The 21,375-nt window shown below is 53.3% G+C and overlaps 1 protein-coding gene across 6 annotated transcripts in view; it reads left to right on the forward strand.

Annotated features, from left to right (window-relative positions):
• CTIF (cap binding complex dependent translation initiation factor) overlaps positions 1-21,375 on the forward strand; it is a 323,017-nt gene that overhangs the window by 158,214 nt on the left and 143,428 nt on the right. For all 6 annotated transcript variants that reach the window (XM_070361994.1, XM_070362000.1, XM_070361995.1 and 3 more), the window contains exon 7: positions 17,427-17,503. In XM_070361994.1, the coding sequence (XP_070218095.1) occupies positions 17,427-17,503 (77 nt within the window). The remainder of the gene's footprint in view (positions 1-17,426; positions 17,504-21,375) is intronic.

The raw sequence follows: 21,375 nt of genomic DNA on the forward strand, positions 1-21,375 counted from the left end.
ATCATGGTCTGTGCACCGATTTCCAGCCCCTACCAGTTTCTATCATCAGGTTGTATTGGAACACAGCCGCCCCTTCGTGGCTGCTTCTGCTGCACACTGCAGCACTGAGTAGCTGTGACAGAGACCATACAGCCTGCAGAGCCTAAAATATTTAATGACCTGGCCCTGCACAGAAAAGATTTGCCAACCCCTGCTTAGAGAGTTGATCCTGCATGATCTCCCTCTGGACCTCCCAGGAGGCTCAGTGGTAAAGATCCACCTGCCAGTGTAGGAGACACAGATTCGATCCCTGGGTCGGGAAGATCTCCTGGAGAAGGAAATGGCAACCCGCTCCAGTACTCCTGCCTGGAGAATCCCGTGGACAGAGGAGCCTGGTGGGCTACGGTCCATGGGGTCGCACAGAGTCAGACACACCTGAGCACGGCATGAGTCCCTCCTCTGGACGGTCCTGCAGTCTGTCCATCAACACAAAGGCTGGGCATTTCAAATACCATTTCTTAAGACTCTGTAATGCTGTAGTTGCTCTTAAGGCAGGGCAGGGTGTCCTCAGAGATGTGCTGAGAGTTAAGTCCTGGCAGGGCTAAGTTATGGCTTCCTTCTCTCAGCCTTGGGGTGACGGGCCTTGGGTGGCCAGTACTGTGGGCTGCCACCCCGGTCCCAAGCAGCCTCTGTGGGTTCCCCCAGGGGGCCATACCAATGTCACTGTGTTCCCGATGGGCTGTGAGGTGGGAGGGCTGGGAAGCCCCACACCAAACCTTGACAGATTGAAGAGGCTGGAGCTGGGAATGGACTCCTTTCCTGCCCGAGGAGGATGGAGTCAGGGGAGGGGCTGCAGGCATGAGCTCTGTAGATGGAGGGAGGAAGGGGATGAGACCTGTGCTTGACCAGAGCCCTCGCTGCAGAGTCCTGTGTCCAGGCTCGCGTTACCCTCCTTCCTTCTGCAGCCACCACTGTGCCCCTGAAAGTAGGTCAAATCGCTGTCTGCTCCAGAGGCTCAGAGGGAAAGAGATACCAACTAGGTCATCAGAACTGCTGGTGCCTGGTGAGCCAGCCGAAACCAGTGGCCACCCAATTTAAGACAGCCCATAAAGACTCTTTTATGTGGCAGGGAACCCTTAATGGCCCACATCCACACAACAAAAGGTCAGCCCTGCTTTCTGGGAATGGAACAAGTAATTGAATTTCTGAAATGGTCCATTTCCTGTAGTCAGAGAGAGGTATAACCCGTGTCCTTAAAGTATTCACTTAAAAAATTAATAAGTTGGAGGCAATTATTTCTTTTACCGAAGGTATTTGCCATAGGACTTAGAATTTCCTAAGATAGTGAAAGCACAATTCTATACAGAAAAATTTTTGCATGCCAGCAGATTTTTAGGAACTCGTTTCTATCTGCTGTTTTCCCATCTTTCTTAATTAGGAACCTCGGTAAGACCGTGTTCCTTAGACTTTATCATTTTTGATGGCACACCATCAGGGAGGTCCATTATTTTTGCACGATACCGATCATATTAATACTTAGTGTGGCAGCTTTGCTGTTAGTGACTTAATGTGGAAGGAGGGAGAGGGAAGAAGCAAGAGCCCACTAACAACAACCCTGTGAATTTATGCTATGATGGGGGCTTCTCTGATAGCTCAGCTGGTAAAGAATCCACCTGCAATGCAAGAGACCCCGGTTCAATTCCTGGGTCAGGAAGATATGCTGGAGAAGGAACAGGCTATCCACCCCATTATTCTTGGGCTTCCCTGGTGGCTCGGCTGGTAAAGAATCTGCCTGCAATGTGGGAGACCAAGGTTCGATCCCTGGGTTGGGAAGATCCCCTGGAGAAGGGAAAAGCTACCCACTCCAGTATTCTGGCCTGGAGCATTCCATGGACTGTGTAGCTGCATAGTCCCTGGGGTCACAAAGAGCTGGACACGACTGAGCGACTTTCACTTTCACTTTCCCATGCGGTGATGGTCTGCAGAGTGAATCCAGGGAAAGCCACTCGTGGGCCAGCCCCTTCCATGGCTCGTTGAAAACCCCGCTTGTTCGTGTTCTCCTTCCGTTAGCCAGTGCTTGCTGAGTGCCCGCTCTGTGATGTCGCTGTGCACAGTCCACTGGGGTGGCACCTGGGGGTCTGCAGCCCTGAAGTTCTGGATCAGCTCCTGCTTGGTTGGCTCTGGGTCTCAGATCTGTGGCTCTAACGGGCATTCTGTTACGGATCCATCCCAGGCCTCTGAGTTAATGTCCCAGCTTCACCCACCACACACTCGCTGTTTTTCATTAGATCTGCTGTTAAATCTGCTTAATCTATCCTCCCAGCCCCCTTTTCCTCTCCTGTAGAGAATGGATAATAATAGCATCTCCCTCTCAAGGTTCTGGTGAGGTTTAAATTAGTTAATACATGGGAAACTCGGAACCCTGCCTGCCTCCGTAAGTGATAGACACTGTTATTATCATGATCGTAGCTCGAGATCCTGGCAGATATAATTTAGTTCCTTCTATGGTAAGAAGACTTTTTGAATACCATCCAGGAAAACGGAATTGCTCACTCAGTGGAAGGGAGCATATTTCTCGGGCAGGACTGGAGGGGAAGGAAAGACTTCGCAGGCTCACTTCCCCTCATTGTTGGCCCAGCTCATCCACATGAGACTCTAGCCCAAGGATGCCCTCGCCTTGCCCATCTCCCCATCTCTTCCTTTATCTTCTTGCTGCCTGGAGCTGGCCTTGGAGATAGCCAGTAGAGCCAGTTGCCAACAGCTAAGGAGTGTAAAGTTATGACCAACCTAGATAGCGTATTGAAAAGCAGAGACATTACTTTGCCAACAAAGGTCCATCTAGTCAAGGCTGTGGTTTTTCCAGTGGTCATGTATGGATGTGAGAGTTGGACTGTGAAGAAAGCTGAGCACCGAAGAATTGATGCTTTTGAACTGTGGTATTGGAGAAGACTCTGAGAGTCCCTTGGACTGCAAGGAAATCCAACCAGTCCATTCTGAAGGAGATCAGTCCTGGGTGTTCATTGGAAGGACTGATGCTAAAGCTGAAACTCCAATACTTTGGCCACCTCATGCGAAGCGTTGACTCATTGGGAAAGACCCTGATGCTGGGAGGGATTGGGGGCAGGAGGAGAAGGGGACGACAGAGGATGAGATGGCTGGATGGCATCACCGACTCAATGGACATGAGTTTGAGTGAACTCTGGAGTTGGTGATGGACAGGGAGGCCTGGCGTGCTGCAATTCATGGGGTCGCAAAGAGTCGGCCACGACTGAGCGGCTGAGCTGAGCTGAAGAGTGTAAAGGCAGGGGCTCTCTCGAGTCTGAGCTGTCTCCCACACCTGTTCTACCTTTCACGTCCCCGCCCCCAACCATTTGCGGCATCAGACAAGTGGAAGGTTCTTGTTGCAACATGTAAGATGCTGTTTTGGACATGAAACTAAAGGCTCTGACACGGAAGGTCGGGCCCCGAGGTCTCCCCTGGAGTCCCCTCGGCTGTGCCTGGGCTGTGGGTGTGGCTGTCATCCCAAACTCCCCTTCACCCCGGTGCTTTCACACCAGGCAAAGAGCACAAATCCAGAGCAAAAGCAGGAGTGGCCACTGACCGGGGAACACCCCCCCGCCCCCGCCCACCCATCAGTGCCTGCCTCCCACGCAGTTTGGGCCAGCCTCTCTCACAACTGCCTTGGGCAGGAGAAGCTTTGTTTTGAGTCTCTTAAGGAAACCGGGTCTGCCTCCTTGGAGCCTGCCACCCAGTCATCCCCCTGCCGTAGCAGACTGGGACTCCTGGACTCTCTGCAGTGTGTGATCCCTGCAGATCGCAGTCCTCCGCTGGTGGGACTGACCCCTCTCAGCCTGTCTGGCCTCAGCTCTGAGGACCTCAGGGTCACTCGGGCCCTGCTGTCTCTGGGCTAGGCTGGGCACAGGCACACCCCCACTTGAGTCCAGTAAACTTGTGTGGCAGGACTGGCCAGATGTTTCTCTGTATTTCATCTCCTTTGACTCCCAGCATCTCATTTAATCCTCACGAAGGATGTAGGTTTAGGCTCTCCATTTTAGAGCACAGGGGCCTGAGGCTCAGCGAGGGGAAGCAAGCCCCCTCCCGCCTGGCTGGCCCTGCCTCTGGCCTGCTGCTGGAGTTGGCAGCAGTGAGACAGCTGTCACAACCTAGGTGCCTGTGGGACCAATCCGTGGGCCTTGAGCACCCACAGTGCCATCGTTTCAGGGCAGGCCAGCCAAGGAACAGTAACCGTGGTCTTCAGAGAGCCTGCAGTGTAACCAAGGATTGGGCGGTCCACGTCTTCAATACCTTTTCCATTTCCACTAACCACAGGGGAGTTGCTGAGCACTGGGCCTTGTGCTTACAGATCAAGGACCAGTGAGGCAAGGGAGCATCCTGGCTTCTTGCAGGGAACTCGTGCCTGGTCGACAGCCGCAGCTTATGGGTCCTGTGCCCATGGGCCACCTGTCTGTTGGCGACCACCTGTTGGTGATAGATAGAATGCAGGTGGCCCAGCTCTGGTCCATTCAGGGCTGTCGGTCATCTTAACTTTTCATCCAACAAGCAGTCATGGAAGACTGTGATGTCTAAGCCAGTGTGGGGCCTGTGGAAGTGAAGGCAGCATGGCCCCTGAGCCCCTGAAAGTTGGCAGGGTGGCTAGAGAAGCAAGCTTGCTAGCAGCTACCTAGTCTGTTCAGACACCTGGCTGGAGTGTTAAGAAGAGAGTGTCCGATGTGCTGTGTGACCACACGAGTTAATTCCCCTGGGTGTTAGTGTCTGTGCTGTAGGGCAGGGGTGGGTGTTTATGCCAGTGGCTCAGCCTCTTCTGAACGCAGCCTGGGAGCTCAGGACGTGGCTGGCTGGTGGACACAGAGTGACCTCGTTCTAGGATGGCGTTACTTGGGGTTTGGCCTGCGGCTTCCCTGCGGGCTCTAAACGGTTGTGGATGGAAAGTCAGGAAGTCTCAGGGCAGGGTCTCTGTGTGCACATGGGGTGCTCCCCAGCCTGGAATTTCAGACTGTGCCCTAAAAAGGAGGAGGGCCGTGGGGGTGTGCAGAGGATAGGAGCGCAGTTGGGAAACTGCTGGTGCTGCCTATCCTATGGTTCAGTTCAGTCACTCAGTTGCGTTCGACTCTTTGCAACCCCATGGACTGCAGCGTGCCAGGCTTCCCTGTCTGTCACCAACTCCCAGAGCTTACTCAAACTCATGTCCATAGAGTCAGTAATGCCATCCAACCATCTCACCCTCTGTCATCCCCTTCTCCTCCTGCCTTCAATCTTTGCCAGCATCAGGGTCTTTTCCAATGACTCAGCTCTTCACATCAGGTGGCCAAAGTATTGGAGTCTCAGCTTCAGCATCAGTCCTTCTAGTGAATATTCAGGACTTATTTCCTTTAGGATTCACTGGTTGGATCTCCTTGCAGTCCAAGGGACCCTCAAGAGTCTTCTCCAACACCACAGTTCAAAAGCATCAATTCTTCAGTGCTCAGCTTTCTTTATAGTCCAAGTCTCACATCCATATAGGACTACTGGAAAAACCATAGCTTGGACTAGACAGACCTTTGTTGGCAAAATAATGTCTCTGCTTTTTAATATGCTGTCTAGGTTGATCATAACTTTTCTTCCAAGGAGCAAGTGTCTTTTAATTTCATGACTGTACTTACCAATGCATTGATTTTGGGGCCCAAGAAAATAGCCTCTCACTGTTTCCATTGTTTCCCCATCTATGTGCCATGAAGCAATGGTATCCTTATCCTTACGCCTATCCTTATACGTCAGATGATCTCCTTTTATCCTCTTGCTAGTCCTCTGAAATACTACTTTTTCATAGAAGAGGAAAATAGAAGCCCTCAGGAGGGTGGGGATCTAGCCAGGCTCCCACAGTAGGTGGCAGTGATGGTATTTAAAGCCAAACCGATTGACTCCGATCTCTGCCTGATAGCCCCGAATCTGTTGCTTAAAGCACCTGAGACTGGCTCTGCAAACCCTGGGACAGCCACCCTGCTGCTCCTGAGTGCTCCTTTGTCACAGTCTCCTGTCCCGTTCCCCATGTCACCAGACCAGCCAGCTTTGGCCCAGCACTGCGGATGCAGAACGACGAACCATTTGCTCACAGGTGGCCTTGAAGACGCTCCCTGCACAGTGGAACTCGCCTCAGGATCTCAGCGTCTCCGGCAGAGGTGTTTGGGGCAAAGGCCCCTTCCATGACCCACCGAGGCCCTCACTCTTACTGTATTCTGACCACTGCCCACTTATAAAATGAGCCACGCCAGAGTACTTTCAGGAGAGGCCAAGAACAAAGCCATTAAGATATTCCTCCTTGTAGCTTCCGCTGGGGCCTTTGCCTTTCTGGTTCTGGTTCTGTTAACTTCAGAGCCTTCCAGTAACTCGAAGGGTAGTCTTGGGCATCCCTTCCTTCCTCTACCGGTTCCTTGCCCCATGGGTGTCTCTGTGACTTCCCTGGGTCTGGAGTAGTAACTCTGCTTGTGTATCTGTGCTCCCGGTGGCCCGGGGACTTCTTTGGGACACAGGAGGAGTCTGGGTTTTCCCTGTCTGTGACATGCCGTGTGCTCACCGAACGTGGTGGGTATCTTGTGTTGTAGAGTTCTCACTCCTTCTCCAGAATCCGTTGTTGCCTCAGTTCCCAAGATGCTTTTTCAGCCTCCCCAAGGACATAAAACTACTCACAGCTTTCCTCCCTGACAAAGACTATCACTTGCCCTCAGAGACCAGAGCGTGAGTATCACTTGGTCTTCTCTTGAGTTTTAGTTACTGGTATTAGTACTAGGATGAGGAGGAAATATATAATAGATGCTAGTTGTCCAACAATGATGAATGGGGAAGCTTTATGGGCTTTTCCAGGGTTTGGGTCTTATCTCTGTCATGGATGCACCATCCAGTTAGAGACCAGAATTCAGGCCACTTATGTCCAAAGGTGCCCAGGCAACTTTCCCAGAGGCTGCAGAGCAGACCCTGTGTCTTTCCCATGATCACTTGCACCTAGTGTGTTTCTAGAGCACCTTCCTGCCTCTGGTCTGCAGCAGCAGGGAGCTATTGCCCTTTCAGGTTAGCAGCACTTCCAGGACCCCCAGTAAAAACCACTTATCGAGGATGTGGGGAGCATCTGGCTGCCAGCTCCATGCTCATGTGGCTGTCCCTGCATCAACAGGAGCCCTGGAGGGGGGATGGTGGTGGGGGATGCAGCTAGGATTCCTTCTAGACTCTTGGTCCTGGGCTTGTCACTTGGATGAGATCCTGAGCCACTGGGTCTCACATGGTCTTCAACTCAGAGAGGGTTATAATCACCATCCAACAGCCCTCCCTGTGCAGGCATGCATGTACACACACACACACACACACACACACCCATCACAGGAGTACCTTGGTTGCAAATGGGAAACTGATCATGGTTGAAAAAGCAGGACTTTAGTAATTGTTTGCTTTACATTTTATACCGCATAACACAGACACAATTCCCTATCATTTTTCTGTTAGCTTGAGGTCCTGTCTTTGGCATCAACATTCTCATCTATTTTTTCTGTTCACTCAGAAATTATCAAGCCCATGTCGTTTGTATTTGGTGTTGCCCAGGGGATCCTTCCTGACGTGGCTGGCCACGGGAGGGTCAGGGACCCGCATGTTTACTTTGCTGGACTTCATGGATATGCTAAGATCAGCTGGAGCAACACCTAAAGTTGCATCATCTGAACTATTTAGGACTCTTCTGGTCACACGTAACAGATCCCAACTCAAAATATATTTAAAGATACGTGACGCAGGAGGTAGGAAGAGCAAATATTTTCATCCTCATTTTTCACGAGAAGGAGCAGAGGGCTGGGTGAGATCACTGCCCACGGGTATCCCAGTCAGGCAGCCGTGCTGGAACCCGGGTTGCCTAAAGGCTCTGTGGGGTTTACTAGTCAAGTTACGAGGCTGTTACAGTGAGAAACCCAACTTGAAGGAAAAAGGAGGGATGGGTTTTGTTAGCTCAGGACATCTAAGGAAGGCCACGTTCCAGCAACCTGACCTTCTGTAACCGCACCCCTGTACAGGCTCAAACCCCCGCCTGCTGGATGAATGCTGAGGGTCCATACCCCAAAGACCTCTCCACAGGCAGAATATTCATGTGCAGTAGACCCCGCTGGGCTTCCCAGGGGCGCCAGTGCTAAAGATCCCAGCTGCCAGTGCAGGAGACATGAAGAGACCTGGGTTTGATCCCTGGGCTGGGAAGATCCTCTGGAGGAGGTCATGGCAACCTACTCCAGTATTCTGGAGAATCCCCATGCACAGAGGAGCGTGGTGGGCTACAGTCCATGGGGTCTCACAGAGTCGGACATGACTGAAGCCACTTTGCAAGCACGTGTGCACAGACCCCACTAAACCCTGACCAGAGAGCTTTGCTTACGCTCCTTTTCTGGAACAATGTCCAGGTCTTGTGGAGCCAACATCCAGTCTTTCAGAGTGGGTGAAGGGTAGGTTTACAGTTCAGGGTGCAAATGGGGGGCGGCCAGAGGCAGGGGGTGAGCGTTGATCGCTCAGAGGCAATCTCTGCACCTCTGCCCTGTTGACCTTTATCTGTGTTTTCATATTGGGACTCCAGCTGAGGTATTGTTCTTAAAAGGGTCTCTGCTGATTAAAACAAATAAATTAAAAGAAAAATTAGAAGATCACGAACTGAGACATGAGTTAGCCTGCCCGACCCCCACCTTTTTTTCTGAAACAGGTCAGCTGCTCTGAATAGCTGTGCAGCCTGGAGATTCCAGGAATTTTAGAAACATTACCTGTTTGTTTCAGCTTGGACGTGACCCACACATCCTGCCCACGTGGAGCTTGGTAGGATAGCTTCTTAGAAGCTATGAAAAAAAACATGACCCCAGCAAGAGGAAGGCTCCACTGTTGAGACAAACTCATTGTCAGGGGAGCTGTACTTGGTATTTTTATGGCCCCTTAAGTTGCCAAGTGCTCCATTTCCTTTGTACTGTTTGCCTTCGGGATGTCTCCCCATGTTGGGCTGGAGACGGAGGGCCTGCAGAGCCCAGCTGGCTTGGCCTGAGCCTGTCCTGCCTCCGTGGGGCTCCAGCTCCCTGGGCTCACCCAGTGGCTGCAGCAGAACCAACATCCAGTTCTTCTGGGTTGCTGTCCATGGCACCCTCCACTCCGGGTCATCTGGAATTTTCTGGAGAGGAGGAAGCCATTAGTTTCCAGGCGTTTCAAAGCATTCTCGGGAGTGACAAGTGGGACTGATACTCAACCTCGGGAAGAAGAGGAGGGGGCTGTGGTTTCCAAGAGGCCAGGATGGAGATTCAGTTATCCAGGAGAGATGGATAACCAAGTGGGCAGGTGTCTGGAGAGGGCGGGTCTGGGGCCACAGGGCTGACCTCTCAGGACACTGCGGTGTGCTAGGAAAGGCAGCCAACGTGTAGGAAAGAACCATGTTCTGCATGTCCTGGCAGTGGAGTCCTGTCACCCTGTATGTATTTCTGGCTGGAGTCACCTTGAGGATGGCTTTGAATAGTGTTGCACGTGGAGACCTCTCGCCGCCCCGTGGCCTGGGCCAGGATCCTCAGCCTTGCTTTCCAACCCCGCATGTCCCAGCTGCACCAGCTCCCCCTGAAGGCCTGTCCAGTCGGGCAGGGCTGGGGCAGGCCCCACAGTCGGGGTGGGATCTTCACGCGGCGGGAAGAAGCTCTCTTGTCTTTGTGTTATGCACTTTCCGTTTGCAAAGAGCTGGTGTGTGAGAGAGACAACAGATCCGTGAGAATAGGTCTGGATGATTTCTATCAGACCCAGGTCCGGGGGTGGTTAGTGGTCAGAGGTCACAGGTCACGGGAATATCAGGAAAGTCTCCTTTGAGGAGAAAGTGGACCTGGAGTTCCGTGAAGCTTCCGGCCGTGGGACTGAGCTCTGTGTGGCCCTTCAAAACCTCATCCCGCAAGACTGAAGGGGAACCAGGCAGAGCAGTGACCGGGGGCCCGCACCCACCAGCCCGTGGAGAGAGGGCCAGGGTCAGGGCAAGCTCCCCTGGAGAGGTGGGGGACAGAGGCCTACCGATGGAGCCGTGGTCAGGTCGTCTCAGAAGTTGCGGGTGCAGCAAGGGTGAAGGGGGTGTGCGGGGCCTGGCCCCCCGCCCTGGCTGACTTTGGAATCTCAGCCCTGGGTGAGGCACCGTCCCGGAGCCCTGCCTCGGGGCCGAAGAGGTGGAGAGGTGTGCTGTGTGCTTGCCCCACCACTCCTCTTGGTATTTCCGTCCAGAGACCTTGCTCAGTAGAGGCTCAACCAGCTTGAGGCTCCCACCCACTTTTCCTTCCCTTCTCTTCTTCAACAGATACTTAATTAATACCTACCTGAGCCCGGAACCCTTCCAGGGCTTCGTGCACTTGGTCCAAGAGCCAGATGGGTCCTCGCCCTTTGAACTCACCTGGGGGTGAGGTTTAGGATTAGGGGGCTCGTCTGGCAGCCTCCCAACCGGGACCCGGGTCCAGGGCACCACCAGGTGGCCAGGGAGCAAAGAAACTTGCAGCCTCAGGTCTCCTGCACTCAAGGTGTCTCCCTTTTTCCCTCCTGTCTCCTGGTCCCTCCAGGTAAACTAACCTGGAGGGTGGGGCCCGGCCAGGAAGCATCATCCCAGAGTCAGGTCACATGCTGCCTGTCCTGTAGGAATTTTGCATCTGTCATTTCAAAGAGATCAGGATATGTTGTGAAGGTTGAAACCTGGGCAGCAGACTGAGCTGTTGGTTTGATAGGGGGCTGGAAGACTGCCCCCAACCCAGACTGAAAGTGTCTGGCGAGGAGCCTGGCATCCCACCACAGGAACACCCCGTGAAGTTTCCAGAATAGCACCGCGTGGGATCAGTAGCGCTTGCTTACCAGGGAGAATCAGATAGACTCAGGGACCTCCCGTGTCAAACAGGATCTCAAAGGAGAACCTGGGGATGCTGAGAGCGCGGGAGAGGAGGCCATCGGGCAGGCCCTGAGCTGTGGACGCCTGCCTGGGTGGCTGTGTAGGATTGGGACAGGAGGGCCAGGTGGATTCGTTCCCTAGGGCTGCAGGAACACAGTACCATCAGCTGGGTGGCTGAATGCAACAGACATTTGCAGTCTCACAGTTCTGGATACTAGAAGTCTGGAGTCAGGGTGTCAGCAGGGCCACCCCCCGCTGCCCCCGGAAGGCTCCGGGAAGAATCGTCTTTTGCCTCTCCTGGCTTCAAGTGGCTGCCAACAATCCTCACCCTTTTTTCGGTTCAGAGCTTCCCCCCTCCAAACATTACCCCCATTTTCACACAGCTTGTGTCTCAATCTCTAAATTCCTTCTTGTAAGGGTCATTGGGTTTAGGGCCCACCTTAATATTTAGAATGACCTCATCCTAACTCCATCCTATTTGTGAAGACCCTGTTTTCCAAATACGGTCTGTACCCACGTGGGGACTCCAGCTGGTTTTGGGGGGGCACCCGATTCTGCCCGCTGTAGGGGTGAAGAGGACGGTACAGGTGGCACCGTGCGCCACTGCGGTCGGGAGCCCATGGAACACCAGGTGCTGCCTCCCCCTCCTGCAGTGCCGGCTCGTTCTAGACAACCCACCTGTGCTGCGGGTATTGCTGGCCCACAGGCTGAGGTCCTAACATACCTTCTTCTCTTCCATCATGCGCCTGTCCACCCATTAGCACTCAGCTCAGGGAGCACCCCGGGTGAAGGCCTCCCTGCCCCTGCCCCAGGCAGAGCTGCCCGCTCCCCCCTCACGGCGGCCAGAGACCTCCGTGCACGCGGCGGCCTGCGCGTCTGCGCTCCCCCGAGCTCCCAGGGCTGGAACTGGGGCTCTTCGTTCTGCTATTTCCCCTCTGATGCGCCTGGCATGTGGTTGCCCTTCAGAGCTGCTTCGGTGAGGAAGAACCAACGATGGCCAGATGGACTGATGGACTGATGGGTAGTTGGCAAGCGACAGAGGCGTCTCCCCTGACCACCCCCACCCCTGCGGCCCTCATCCCTTTATCCTGCCTGGTTCTGCTCCATAGGATTTTCCATCATTGATCATATTGTCTATTTACTTGTTTTTCCTTTCTCTCCTGTCATTAGAAGGTGTGCTCTGTAAGAACAAGCATTTGCCCATTGCTTTTCCGCTAATGTATCTGCAGTGTCTAAAACAATGATATTTGTAGGGTGGGTGGATGGATGGGTGAGTGGGTGGATGGGTGAATGGATGGATGGGTAGGTGGATGGGTGGATGGATGGATGGGCTGGGTGGATGGGTGGGTGGGTGGGGAGTGTGGGGCATGGGGGAGGGGAGCTGTGGCTGGGGGGACGTACATCACTCTTATCACAGAGTCAGCTGGTCTCAGCGCCACCCATCATACGTGTCGGCTTGCTCAGCGTGCTTGCATGACCCTCAGACCCAAGATGCTTGTTTATAGCTGCCGTCTGAGGGCAAGGCCCCTGTATTCCCAGTCTAGGGTCAGCAGCTCTGCTGCACCTGCCTTAATCCCCCAGAAATACCTGCTGTCCCAGGTTGTGAGGTCTTAGCCTCAGCCTGCCTCGGGATGGGCGGATTTTACATTAATGGGTTTCTGCAACCCGAGCAGTAACATGGTGCCCACAATGCCACATCCTAGGCCAGTGCTGACCTCTGGGATGGGAGTGAATGTGTGTGTGTGTGTGTGTGTGTGTGTGTGTGTGTGTGTGTGTGTGTTTCACGTGTCCTCTGCTTGAGCTGCATGCAGAAGGAGTATTATCTTCCCTTCCTCCCTGGAGAGGCTTGGTTTATATAATCTACTTGTCTCCTAGGCCCTGCTTAGTTATTGAAAGTGCTCAGAGGTTAGACAGAGGGGAGCTGCAGCCAGGTCTCAGAGCTCAGGGAGAAGGGTTCTCAAGCGGAGAGGTGGAGGAGAGCAGGGGCCAGGGGGGTCCAGGGAAATGCTGCAGAGGCCTGCCTGACTGGCTGAGCAGACTCACACACCAGCTGGTGATCCAGAGGCTGCTGGGGCTCTTCTTCATTTGCAGGGGTTGGGTGGGGGTGGTGCTCATACCTGGACTGATGTCCACCTGGGGCTCTTTCGGAGCATGGGATAGAAGAATTTATTGAGTAAAGAAATAGAACAAAGGCTACTGTGTACTCTTAAATGGTCATTCTGACCTGATAAATTTCCCATTCTCCGCTCAAGGGGTACATTCTATTAATATCTAAAGAGCAGGGAGAAATCTCTGGTCTAAAGCCAGAGCCCCGTTGTCCCTGGCCAGGCCTGGGGACACCAGTTCATGCTGCTCTCCAGGTTCCTTACTGGTCCTTCCTGTCACTGGATGCCGGTCCTGCACATACCACCCTTTCCAGCCCTTTTGTAGGAACTGTTTTAGGGCAGCTGCTTCCTAATTGAATGGGTGGGGGGGCGGGTACATTTTTCACTGTGGCTGGATCTTTCTTTTTTAAACACTTGTTATTCCCTCTACCTGGAAAATTTTTTCCACCTTTTAAAAATTAGGATATAATTCACATGCCATAAAATTCACCCTTCAAAATAATATGAGTGAATGGTTTTTAGTATATTCATGAGGTTATGCAACTGTCCAAATTCCAGAATGTTTTCATTACCCCCCAAGGAAACCTGGAGCCCACTGGCAGTCACTTCCCATTCTGCCTCTCCCCAGCCCCTGGAAGACACTCATTTACTTGCTGTGTTTGCACATTTGCCAATTCTGGACATTTCGTAAAAACGAAATTGAACTGTATGGGGATTTTTGGTGATTAGCTTCTTTCCCTGAGCATGATGTTCTCAAGATTCATCCATGCTGCAGCCTGTATCAGAATTTCCTTCCTTTTCATGGCTGTGTAATAACTCCATTGTATGGAGCCATCACATATCTAGGCAGCCATCAGTTAAAGGACATTTGATTTGTTTCCATTTTTGGCTGTTATGAATACTGCTGCTTTGAACATTCACATACAAGCCTCATCTCTCACTAGTGGCTTTGAAGAACTTGGGCTAGCCTGGGTCAGCAGCTAATCTGATGGCAGGTCTTAGCTAAACTCACAGTCTCCCTCATTCTTCCTCTTTTGGCCTCGTGTTCGCCTCTCTTGACACCCAGATGCCCTTGTTTTGGAGGTAGTGGGCAGCGTATTGGGTTGTGTGTGTCACGTGGTACCCCTGCCAGTTTGAATCTGAAGAACAAAGGGGCTGATTGAAGAAGGTCCTCCAGTGAAGCCTGTATAAATACAGTGCACCCCGTTTTATACAGGACGGTTTGAAAGTTCTACACAGGTGCCCCAGGCATTCATTCATTTATTCACCATGGTGCCAGTAGGCCGGGGCCCAGGCGGCCTTGTGGGTGGGGCCAGTCCTCTACAGCACTGGCCTTGGGGTGCTCCTGGGGAAGGAAGACCTCAGGAGTGCAAAGCTTGGTTCTGTCACTTTGTTCAGCTGATTTCTGGTCTCCCACTGGGATCCACCAGCTTTAGACCAAAGAGAACACAGGCAGAATTCCTCCACCCTTTCCTAGCACGCTGCCTGGTCCCCACACTCTCTGCTCATTCCCTCCATCTTCCCTAACCTGAGCTTTCTTCACTCTCTTCCCCATTAACTGCCTCCTCTGGACTCTGTCTGCCAGGACTGGGGGCCTGAGAACAGGAAGCAGAGCAGCCTTGCTCGTCCTGATGCACTCAGCTCAGCCCTGAGCAGAGAGGGTCAGCGTGATGGGAGAAATGGTGATGGCGAGGATGGCAGTGACACCACCAGCGATACTGACTGAGGTTCGCTGCATCCTAGGCACTGCTGTACATTCTTTACATGTTTATCAACACAGTTAACCCTCAGAAGAACCCTAGGAGGCAGATGCTATTATTATCATCCCCATTTCACAGATGTGAAAACTGAGGCACATAGAGCTTAGGTCACCTGTTTAAAGTCACATAGCCATCAAGAACTGTGGCTCCAGAGCCCAGACTTTTAACTATTCTGACATTTTATATAGATGCTGGGAAAGATTGAAGGCAGGAGGAGAAGGGGACGACAGAGGATGAGATGGTTGGATGGCATCACCGCCTCAATGGACATGAGTTTGAGCAAGCTCCAGGAGTTGATGATGGACAGGGAAGCCTGGTGTGCTGCAGTCCATGGGGTCATAAAGAGTCGGACACAACTGAGCGACAACTGAACTGAACTGAACTGAACATTCATATTAGTGATTTGGAGGCAATGGAAGAACACAGAAGTCAGAGTAGTGGCTTTGTTAGAAGCCCTGAGTGGTCCTGCCTGCCCCCCCGGGCCACACTGAGTCCTGGCAGAGAGTTGGAACCCCATGAGTCTGGGTCACCAGGGCAGCTCCCCTCTGCTACGGCCGTGGGGAGCGGGGAGGCAAGGATGCAGCTCAGAGCCCAGGACTCTGGAGCCTGGGCAGGGGAGGCTGGCCCCTCGTGAGCTCCTGGAAGGCCAAGTATCGGGACAGCTCCCTCAGCCCGACCCCGGGGCCCAGCTCTTCGTCCAGGCCTCCGGCTTGAGAGGAGCCTCGGCTTCCTGCCATTGTCTGCGCTGGGCCCGCCCAGTGTGTTCCTGCGCTGACCTGAGGCTGGGAGGGAGGGAAGGGGCCAGCCCGGGGCTGGGTCAGGGTGGGAGAGGGGAAATGAGAGGGGAAGACTTGGTGTTTTTCCTTGTTTGTGTTTTGTATTAAAGAAAGCAAATAATATCCTTTGAGAAAACCATTAAACAAAGCACATCCTCAGGTCGCAGGGCCCCATTGTGGCTGTCCGGCCGGAATTCATTCATGCCTTCTCGGCCGATTGTTGGAGGCAAGAGACAGGCTGTGAGGGAGGGACCGACAATATAAATAATGTAAATTAAATAAAATTTGAAGTGTGCTGTTCGCTCCCTGGACTCAATGGGCGTCTTAGGGCCAGCGTCTGAGAGGCCAGGGTCCCTGTGTCCTCCTGAGTCTGTTGTCCCCCCAGCGCCCTCATTCCCGCTCCAGGAAGCACCTCGAGGCTGACGGGGTTACCAGAGTCCAAGGCTGATCAGCCCTGTGGTCAGGGGCAAAGCCCAGAGAAGGCAGCCCGCCAGGACCCTCCACTGTGGAGCCCGAATCCAGAGGGTGGCATGCACTGTCCCCATCGAGCGTCTGGGCCTCAGTCTCCTTGTCTATAAAGTGCAGCTAGGGGCTCGCTGGACTCTCCCTGAGCCCTCTCTAGCACACTGGGCCTGTCACACCCTCTGACCCCTGCACACCCAGGGCCCTGTGGGCAGCATAAGGACCACGCTCAGGCTGTGCACTCTGCATCACGACCCATGCCCAGATGTCCCGGGTCCAAGCCAGGCCACTGCCTCCCTGCAGACCGCCAGCCTTAGGTACGCTCAAGCCCTCCCACCCTGCCCCAGCCAGACCATAATAGAAGGGCAGTACTTTCCTGTGTCCCACCAGAACACACTTTCCTGGGGAGAGGGGAATAATAAGAAAAGAGCTGGCTATCAGCTCACCTTCTGCAAATAATTCTGCCTGCTGCCTGGCATTTTACTCCCATCAGCCCTGCATGGTAAGAAAAGGGTTTCTCTCCAGCCTCGGTGTAAATATATTGGTGGCTCAGGTGGTAAAGAATCCACCTGCAATGCAGGAGACCCAGGTTCGATCCCTGGGTCGGGAAGATGCCCTGGAGAAGGGAATGACAACCCACTCCAGTATCCTTGCTTGGAAAATCCCACGGACAGAGGAGCCCGGAGGGCTACAGTTCATGGGGTCAAAAAGAGTCAGACATGACTGAGCTACTAACACTTCTCTCCAACCTTGATGTAAACATATATATACATAGTTGTTATCATGATGACAATATATGCAAAAGACCAACCTTAAAATTTTCCACAATTTAACATTTAAAAAGATATTAGCTATTTGCATGTTTCCCCTAAATGTACCCCAGGAGTATAAGTAACAAGGATCTTTGGTTAAAAAAAAAAAAAACTGCATGAAGCCTTCTGGACTAGGATGAGGAGAAACCTGGATCCTGGCACATTCCATCTGCATGAGGCTCAGGGTTTGCAAGGAGGCTGTGCCTCCTTGGTCCTCTCCACAGCTCAGAGAAGATAGTCACATTCCCCTGGTGTTAGGAGGCCTGATGTTAGAGGGTTAGCTTGTCCACCATCAGATTCCAATCTGATTCTCTTGCTAATTCTCTGCCACACCTTGCACACCCTCATCCATCTCTCCTGACCTGAGTGTTCTCATTTGAATGGCTGGATTTGACAAAGTCTAGGGACCCCCCTGTTCTTTGGTTCTATGATTCCACCATCATCACCTGGTGGGAAATGCATAGACTCAAATATTCTCCATTTTTCAATCTGGATTTGGCGGTCAGAGCCTAGCCTTTCCAAACTCTCGGTTTCATTTTGTTGTTGTAGATGTTGTTGTAGATTAGTTCAGACCCGGAAGTTCTTTGCTCTCTTTCAGATTTACTGACGCCCCTCTTCCTCCCCCAACCACACAGGGCTACCACCCGATGCCCCACGAGGTGGAGATTGCGCACACGAAGAAGCTGTTCCGGAGGAGGAGAAATGACCGAAGGTAGGAGACTCTCGATCGCCAGCTTTGGGTTTTCTTTGCCTCTGCCAGCCCTTGTGTAGCTGCAGTCTTGGCCTGCATTTTGCTTTTCTGGTCACTAGCTGATACAATAAGAGGTGACGTGGCTGCAGTGGGGTTGGTTACAGGGTCGGGGGCGGCCCCAGGATTGGATCCCTGCAGGAGTCCAGGGCAGGTTTTGCAGTTGAGGAAGAGGAAAGCTCTTTGCACCAACTGGGCAGCCACAATAGCAGTCCTCGGGGGACTCTGACCTGCCGGAGTGTGTTTTGACACATGGCCTCCAGGAGGCTCTGGAGCTGCAGGTCTAGGACTCTCTGTCTCTCCTCCACCCGGTCCCTGGCCTGTGCTGGGCCGGGCTGTGACAGCGACACACAGATCAGCAGTTGCACACGCTGCTTCTCTCGAATGCCCTCGATGTGTCAAGGGGGGGGGGGGGGGCTGTCTTAAACTAAGGCAGAAATTGGAATCTCCCCTGGGATGCAGAGAACTGGGTGACAGCAAGGGGCCAAAAAAAGCGCCTGGGGTAGCTCTGGATAGGAGCAAACAACTGAGGCTGGGCGTCTGGGAGGCTGAAACTTTGTTTCCTAAAAGGCTCTCCAACAAGGAAAGATCTTCAGAGTGTCTTTCGAATGGAAAAGTTCAGGTGCAGAACGTTTCTTTCATGTGTGGCCACTTGTGCAAAAGCAGGGTTAGAGTATTTTTCGTTTGTTTGAACCTGCGTAAATGATTTCTGGATGAAAATGAGGGAGGGAGGAAGACAAAGAGGGAAAGAAGGAAGGGAGGCAGTGGGGAAGGCTCTGCTTGAAGAGTGTCTCCTCTACAGGGGATTTCTTCTTAGATAAAGGCGGTAGCTTGTGGTTTTACCTTTACTAAACAGAGACTGTTCTCAGAGAGCCAAGAAACAGCCCAGCCAGCTTGTTGCTCAGAGAACTAAAAATACCTCTTCTTGTGCAGCTTCTTGGAGGCAAGGTTTGCCCAAGGTCCCTGATTCCCCCCCACCCCTCGCCCGACACACACACACACACACCCCCCACACACCACACACACACACTACACACACCACACACACACCACACACACACACCACACACACACACACACACACACACACACACACACACACACACACACACACACACACACACACACACACACACACACACACACACACACACACACACACACACACACACACACACACACACACACACACACACACACACACACACACACACACACACACACACACACACCACACACACACACACACACACCACACACACACACACACACACACACACACACACACACACACACACACAACACACACACACACACACACACACACCACACACACACACACACACACACACACACACACACACACACACACACACACACACACACACACACACACACACACACACACACACACACACACACATCCTACACACACACACACTACACACACCCACACACACACACACACACACACCACACACACACACACACACACACACACACACACACACACACACACACACACACACACACACACACACACACACACACACACACACACACACACACACCACACACACACACACACACACACACACACACACACACACACACACACACACACACACACACACACACACACACACACACACACACACACACACACACACACACACACACACACACACACACACACACCACACACACACACACAAAGGCCCTTGAACAAGGGGTGCTGGGTGGTGGCCACAACTTGGGGTGGATGGAGGTCCAGTCCCCAGGAATGTCATCAGCTGGTGGATTTAGTGGAATGGAAACATTCCCAGAGGACGGTGAGTGTTCAGCCAGCTGGGAGGCAGGCAGTCCGGGCTTAGAACACAGACCCACCGGGCACTTCGTGTAGGGGCATCGAAAGGGAAGATAGAGCAGGGAGATTGGACCCAGCCTGCTCCTGGCCTTACCAGAGTGCAGTCGTTGTTCTCTATGTGCTGCCTTTTTGCTGTGCAGCTAATTCCTGGTTTCTGGGTTCCCCTCAGAGGGAAGAGGTAGGGAGCACCCCCAAAGGAGAAATGGGGTTCACATGGGGACTGAGGAGGGGTCAGGAAGGGCAGAGGCTGTGTGTCACTCCTCCCCTGCCCCCTGGTCCCCAGAATGTGTGTGGAGCTTCAGGGAGTCCCCGAGCTTCCGCAGGAGAAGTCACCCCCTGGGCCCAGGCAGGGGCAGGCTGCTGTCCACGTCCACGTCAGCCACACCTCCGCTCGGGGGCCAGGTCACCCCTCTCAGCCCAAGCCCCTGGACAGTGCAGGCCTCCGGAAAGCAGCAGTGTGGCCCAGGAACGTGGAAGGGGAGCCTGACGTACAAGCAGTGGGAAGCCGGCATTCCGCCGAGCCGTGCTCGTGTTAACAAATGCCCGGTGAGGTCAGCACACCTCGCAAAGGATGTGGACCGGGACAGGGTCCAAAGCAAGGCAATAAAGATGATTAAAGGGATGGAAAGTATGTCCTGTGAGGAGACGCTCCCCGGCCGGGGCCAGGGGAGAGGAGGCTGCAGGGAGAGAACGTTCATGCCAGTAAACTCTTGGAAGATTTATACTGAGCGCTGAGGAGCGGCCGCCCCACCTCTCCCAGGCTCTGAACCGGAGGAAATCAGCTGAAGTGAAAGGAGAGAGTGTTCCTCTGGACCACAGACGGGCTCAAGGAACAAACATCCTGACCATCAGGGGCTCAGACTCTGCTATTCAGGGCGGCAGACGCGCGCGGAGCCCATGCTGTGTGCCAGGCGGGGCCCCACCTGTATTTGCAATCTGGAATATGGTGCAGGACAAGGCTCGGCCACCACGGCCTCCCCAGGTGGTGGGGACTTTCAAGAGAAGAGCAGGCAGCCAGAAAGTTTCGGGACCTCACTGTCTGAAAGCAGGCAGCCAGCACTAGGGGCCTTCCGATCCCTTCTTGGTGGAGCGCGTGATTCTGATGTTTGAGGGACGGCTGCAGAATATCATCTGGTCAACCGTAACCTTCCAGCTGTTGATGGATAGTCAAGGCCTTGATGAGCGCCAAACCTGCATACTTGCCCTTGATGGTTAGCACTTTTGTAGGTTAACTCTCCTGGTCGTGGGGCGTCAGCCACACCGAGAGAGGCTTGCGTTCCTGGGGTGACAGAGCGGGAGGTGACCAGCATCAGGTTTGGTGGCCAAAGGCACACAGGCCTCTGATCTCTCCCCTTTTGCTCCAAGGGAGAGAAGGCGCTGTTTTCCCCTTTTAACAGATGGAATAACTGAGGCCAGGGACACTAGCCAAGGTTGTTTAGCTAAGAAGCAGCCAAGCTGAACTCACCTGTGCTGGCTGCAGTTCTCAGCCCTTTTGACTCCACAGCCTCCAGTGGACCTGTGATCTAGAAAAGGCCAAGAGCAGGGAGCTGGTGGAGGCGGAACTGGGGTGGGGTGGTGGTGGGGCTGCAGTGTCACATGAAGGGAGGTGGTCGGCTCCATCCCCTCTGTCTCTGAGGCTCTGCGGGGCTCTGTGGGCTCCCATCTGACTGCAGAGTAGCTGGGCTTGGTGTCTGAGAGCTGCAATCACCCGGCAGCCAGGTGGATTGCGGATTCTGGGGGCTCTGTGTTTCACCCCGAAGCCTGAAACAGGAATTTCTAAACTGGGCTCTAGAGCCCTAACCCTGACGGAAGTCTAGGTCGTCGTATTTGAGTTCCCCATGGCTCCTTGAGGTCTTGAGTGGGCCCTGACTGCTTTTATTCTCCAGTTGTTCAAGTCTGAGGCACATGCCCTGGAATTAGATGTGGGATGTGAATGCCACCTCTTCTGCTTGCGACCTCCATGATTTTG

The sequence above is a fragment of the Bos mutus genome, chromosome 24 (assembly GCF_027580195.1).
Source record: "Bos mutus isolate GX-2022 chromosome 24, NWIPB_WYAK_1.1, whole genome shotgun sequence".
NCBI lineage: Eukaryota > Metazoa > Chordata > Mammalia > Artiodactyla > Bovidae > Bos > Bos mutus.